The 6,134-nt window shown below is 35.4% G+C and overlaps 1 protein-coding gene across 1 annotated transcript; it reads right to left on the bottom strand.

Annotated features, from left to right (window-relative positions):
• Positions 1–2,954: 2,954 nt before the first annotated feature.
• LOC124532020 (leucine-rich repeat-containing protein 24) lies at positions 2,955–5,639 on the bottom strand. The gene has a single exon (XM_047106644.1). The coding sequence runs from the start codon at positions 5,395–5,397 to the stop codon at positions 3,457–3,459; it is 1,941 nt and encodes a 646-aa protein (XP_046962600.1). The 5' UTR covers positions 5,398–5,639; the 3' UTR covers positions 2,955–3,456.
• Positions 5,640–6,134: the final 495 nt, after the last annotated feature.

Genomic DNA, 6,134 nt, shown 5'->3' with positions numbered 1-6,134 from the left:
ATCAAGTCGTAACATGTCAAATATGCATTAGAGCTAGACAATAGACGCTGGTAAAAATACCGAAGGTAATAATAAACCGGCCGGCCCCTTCGAGCGTGAAATTTCTGTTTGATTATTCTTTCTAAAGTAAAAATGAAAATGACTATGATTGATTTAATATAAAATTGTGCTCGTGTCTTTCTCTCTCGGACTGAACGTTAATTGGTTTCTATCTTTATATATAATTGGTACCTTTTAATTACAACTTCGTTCATTTGATCGAACAAAGTTGTTTTACCAAAATAACTTCAAAATACCTTTATAATTATTCCAATTTGGTTCCATACGCGGCTTCACGCGCGTGGGTGAGGAAGGTGTTAGATATACATTCCCGGGATAAAAAGTAACCTGTGTAGTTTTAGTAACTATAATCTATGCCTTTCAAATTATACTTACTACTGATTCGTGCAGTCGTTCAGCCGTAATTTAAGAACGAACATACATCCAAACATTCTCATATTTATAGTGGTAAATTATTTCATTAATCACTTGTTTTCTTGTTCGCTAAATACAATAAAATATTTAATGAACGTTTCTTAATTGAATAATAATCTATTTTACCTTACTAGTTTATTTTTTTGTAAATTACTTTTCATTTATTAAGTCATTAACTTTCTTTATTGGATTCATATAAAAGATTGATTTGTTTATTTAAGACTAGCCCCGGCTTTTTACGGGTGCAATACTGATAGTAAATAGTATAGAGAATTTGTTTATTTACGACAAACTAGAAACATCTAAAATTAGCTGTGTTTCTCTGCTATAATGTTCATGTATTATATACAAAAACCTTCCTCTCGAATTACTCTATCTACTCAAAAAATCGCATCATAGTCACATTTTACGTTACATTCGCATTAAAGATCTAAGCATACATAGAAATGACGAAGATGATGATGATTTGAATTTGTATGTCCTTGTGTTTAAAAACCAAAGCGAAATTGAGAAAACTTATTTGTAAATCACCAAGTAGCTCTGTTTAGTTAAATTTTATCTCACAATATTTGATCACTTCACGCTTGAAGCACGGTTCTATTGAACCCGTTTAGGGTCCGCCTCTAATAAAAAACAAAATTGAGCGGAAATGAAATAAGACTAACCGGTTTTACTCCGGTACCCTGAAAGGCGATCTCAACATTTTCGAGGTCCATTTATTCAATTTAAAAAACTCTGATGGTTTTGGTTTCCTGTATACGTCTCGCGATGTGTCAAAAACAAATACTTTATCGATTTTGAAATCAATTAAAATTTTTATGATTTTTATTTTACGTCAATTTTTTTTAAAAATTAACAACTACTTATGTATGAATAAGATTATTTAATTATAACATTAAACATTACGATTTCAAGCTTATAAATTATATTGAATTGTCTCATTCATCGACCATCATTGTCAGATGTATGAATACATTTATATTGAAATAAAATTGCGCTGTTATCACTTAAACAAAACAACATTTAATAACGATTAAAATCAACATTACATTCTGAACTTTAAAATATCATATAGGTATTTTTGATCATCTCTTGAATATCATCAAAGAATTTGCTAAATATTATATTGAAATTATATAAAACAAAACAATTTCGCTTTGGTTTTTAAACACAAGGACATTCAAATGCAAATCATCATCATTATCATCGTCATTTCTATGTATGCTTAGATCTTTAAGGCGAATTAAACGGATTATGATGCGGTTTTTTGAGTAGATAGAGTAATTCGAGAGAAAGGTTTTTGTATGTAATACATGGACAATATAGTAAAGAAACACAGCTAAATTTAGATGTTTCTAGTTTGTCGTAAATAAACTTTGTATAAAACAGCCACTACTTATTACGTTTTAACAAAACAACTAGCTGATTGGAAGACCTCAAAAGAAGAATTAAGAGCAACATGAGATCCGAGATCATGATGATCGTCCGATGAATGGAGATCAAAGGAAGCGACACAAAATAGGAACTCTCGAATCATTATCATCATTACACAACCTACTCATTCAGGAAAAGATAAATCTATTTGACGTTGTGGATGTTAGAAAAAAATATTAACGTTTTCCAACTCAGAACGGATGTCTTATCTACCGCTGTTTCCGGTGTCAACGTCTCCATAGATATAAGCACGATGCATACCTTACTCGGTGTATTTTATTTACTTTTTCATAAAGATTATAATTCAATGAAAGCTACTACCGCTTTACTTGATTAAGAAAGACTTTTCTAGTTTAGTCACTTTCTCATCATATTAGAAATAAATGTACGTAAAAGTAATAATATATAATACTAGCGACCCTCCCCGACTTCGCACGGTTGCAATGCTAATACTTAATATACTGCAGCATATCTTACAACATTTATAGTTTTTCAGTCATTCTCTATTATATTGTAAATGTATTGTACAAATAAATCTTCCTCTTGACTCAACTTATCTATTAAATAATATCAATTCAGAATCCTTTGGGTAATTTTAAAGATTTAAGCATACACAGGGTCAAAGAGCGGTAAGTGACTTTGCTTTGTACTATATAGTGATTACAATACTGTACATTAATCTCTCTTAATCTGTTAATGCTAGTTAGTATGCATGTAAAATGGTTTATGATTATTTCTCATCTAGTAAATGAGAATGAATAAATTACTAAAACAATATACATAAAACGTTTATAAAAAGATGTAGCGTGTTTCAGAGAAGGCTTGAGTATTCAATATTATTATATAAAGAGCTGCGCTTCGCAGTTTCAAGTTAAGATTATTGTCGTGACAAGCGTTAATGTTTTTTTTGTGTAAGAATATTTTTTTAAGTTTATTCATTCTAATATAACTAAGGCATTTATTATGGCGTCTAGTTTCGAAAAAAGAATGAATTTTAATTATTAAAAGTATTATCCAAGGAGGTTATTGTAAAGAGATACTGCATATAGTTTTTTAAATCGCCTTGTTTATTACACTTCCATTGTTACTTCTAATTTTTTCAACATAAAATATTCACATACATTATCTTACATCAAATAACATTTTTCTGTGCATTACAATAACACATAGTAAAATACATTATTGTATTTCTATTAGGGAATTTTTCTTTGGATATTTAGGGATTTTTTTTATAATACTTACGACGTATTTATCAATAAAGTAACATCTATTTTGGATTTCAACATTCAGGATATATTACATTCAGTTTAATATTAATCATTTGGCGATCTTATGTAATACCGTTCCATATCACGTAATAACTTACTATTACTTCTTCCAACTAATCAGTCGTGGATCCTCCACACGTGGATCCTATGTAACTTTCCACTACTTAAATCTAAATAAATTATATAATACAAAATCTATTACATGACCTGTTACATGTACGGTATATAAGTAATAATATATTTACAATATAAACATTTGGACTTAGTAACGTTCATTATTTTAAACATCAGTTGCACAGCCATCCTGGAAACCTTCCTCAGAGGGCCTCGTGATGGTTAGGACACGTTTTAGTGCTGAGACAGGTGGAAGGACCGGCGGAGCACGCTGCCACACTCTCAACGTGCGTGCTCCGCCCACTGGCAACCCGTAATCGGCCGGATACTGGCCGTCCACTGAACCGGCATTAGCTGCAGCCATTGCGTGAGATCGAGGAAAGGTGCGACTCATATATCCCAGTTCTTCGTGAGATCCATTCACACTACTATTTTCTATTATAGGCGTTCGGTCATTGTAATAGGCTGGAATCGCTGAGCTTATTGCTCGAGCTAAATTATTAGCTTGATTCATTTTAATTTGATCCCAAAGGCCTGATGGATACAAAGAATCGGATGCCTCACGAGCGTATTCTCCGCTGCCTGGACGGTTAGCACTGTCTGGCCTTGTATCATTAATGAGATCAGGGTCTATTCCTCCCGATACAGTGGGAGAAACTACAACGGGCCCACCGGCAGTAATTAAGCTTCCACGGCCTTCGTAATGATTTGTAGTATACGGTATATCATTAGACCTCGGTGGTTTTAAAACTGGATTACATTTGGTATCGTCGTAATTTTGCGATTCTTGTCTATTACTTAAAACAGCCACATGCGGTCTATCCGTTACTGTAGGATGGACTTCGTTGCCGGATACAACTCTATCTAAAGTATTTGGTGTTTTACTTTCACAGGCAGGCGTTGGACGAAATCGGACAAATGTTAACAATAAGCCTAAAGAAATTACAATTATAACTAAGAACAATGCCGCTCCAAGACTCGCTATTTGAGCACTTCCTAATGAAGCCATTCCAGCTGCCATTTGAGTAACGTGTAAAGTAAAATTCGCCTCCGCGCTTCCTCCTTTATTTTCAGCAACGCAATAAAATTCAGTCGAACCGGGTTCTTGGGTATTAGTTAATACAAGCGTTGATTTTTTCTTAATATCGCCCACTTCGAATGTATAAATTCTTTGATGAGAATTAAAATTTGTTCCATTTTGTAATAATCTACCATTCCAATACCAATTAATGCTCGCACTTGGCATGGCTTCCGCCCTGCAAACAACAGTCGCATTTTGACCCATCGCTGCCTCAACATGCCGGTTAATGGGTACGATTTCTGGTTTACATGCAAACTCATCAATAGTTAACTCGGAAAAAGGCTTGTTAGCCAGCCGAGCCGGTAATGCGCAACTGGGAGAGGAAAACAGTTTATGATTCGATAACCACATCTTAAGATCGCGAAGACGACAGTCGCAAATCCATGGATTATCCGACAAATCAATAACTCTTAATTTTTCTAATTTTTCCAAGGAACTCAATGGCAGGTCTCGAAGATTATTACCATTTAACTTCAATGATTCTAATGATTTCAAATTTTTGAAGACGTCAGCAGCGATATCTCTTACATCACATCTCGACAAATCAAATTTAACAATGCTACCGAGATTATTGAGTGCATCCGAGTGTATTTTTAATATAGGATTATTCGCAAGCGTGAGATCTCTAAGAAACGGCGCGTCTTTGAAGCTATTTGAAGGTATCTGAGTGAGTAAGTTATGCGAGAGATCTAACTCGACTAAATTAGTCAGACCTTTAAATGCCCTGTCATTTATTTGTCCAATATTGCAACTACGGAGGTAAACACGCTGCAAGTTAACAAGGCCCGTTCTAGCGAATGCTTCCTGAGGAAGAATCTGTAAATTATTCCCGGAAAGATCAAGCACTTGCGTAGCAGGATCCACGGGCTCGGGCACGGTAATAAGAGCTCGGTCCACACACTCCACAGTCTGTTTTCCGCCTTTCCATTTGCACGCACACACTGCAGGGCACGATCCAGGGGGAGCAATTCCAGCCAAAACTGTTTTTGACACCGTCACAAACACTACCACTGTGAACCATTTCATTTTGGAAATAATTATTTTTCAATTCAGAATAGTTCATTTCATTTCAAAAAAAGTTTATTTAAATTTATTCACTCACTACAAATGTCAAACGAGAAGTGTATTTATACATAATTTTTATATATAACAGTATCGTATCACATCACTACTCGAGAAAGTTGGCGAGGGACACATGACGGCACGGTGTCCGCTCGTACGGCTGTAAGTCAACTGAGAGGGAGGGAATGTCTGAGCGAGAAGTGCTCGACGCATGCGCGCCGACTGCACCCCGCGCCCCGCTCTGCGGCTTATCCGCGGCCGCCGAGTTGAGTAGCCCCACTCGGCGTGTTGAAAGAATTCCAAAAGTATAATTTTCTACCTGGCTGTGACCGCCGCCGACAATCCCACTCGCCAGCCCGTCACGTTCATTCATAAATACCTTAGCCCGTATGGCACTAGGAGCGATATTTTTAATACAAGCCGAGAATGTAACAATGCCACGCTCGTCCGCCTCCGGCACGCAAACCGCTTCAATTGTTATACCATACAATTTTTTGTCAAGACTACGTTGGGACAATCTCAGGTATAGGGTACATTAACAATGAAATATCGTAGATAGCGGCAGGTAAAAGCAAGAACGGCACAGGATGTGTGACAAAGCCTTCTTGGAATGAAGTTTCATTCATAGCTGCTTAAACGTTTTTTACCGCATTACTTCATCTGTATATTATGTATTGCAAAAACGTATTCATTCACAAGTT

Source organism: Vanessa cardui, chromosome 8 (assembly GCF_905220365.1).
Source record: "Vanessa cardui chromosome 8, ilVanCard2.1, whole genome shotgun sequence".
In the NCBI taxonomy this organism is placed as follows: domain Eukaryota; kingdom Metazoa; phylum Arthropoda; class Insecta; order Lepidoptera; family Nymphalidae; genus Vanessa; species Vanessa cardui.
The sequence above is the reverse complement of the archived record's forward strand: the minus strand, read 5'-3'. Positions and strand labels throughout refer to the sequence as shown.

Excerpts from the sequence above, each read along its gene's own strand:
- LOC124532020 (XM_047106644.1), bottom strand. The coding sequence starts at position 5,397 with ATGAAATGGTTCACAGTGGTAGTGTTTGTGACGGTGTCAAAAACAGTT.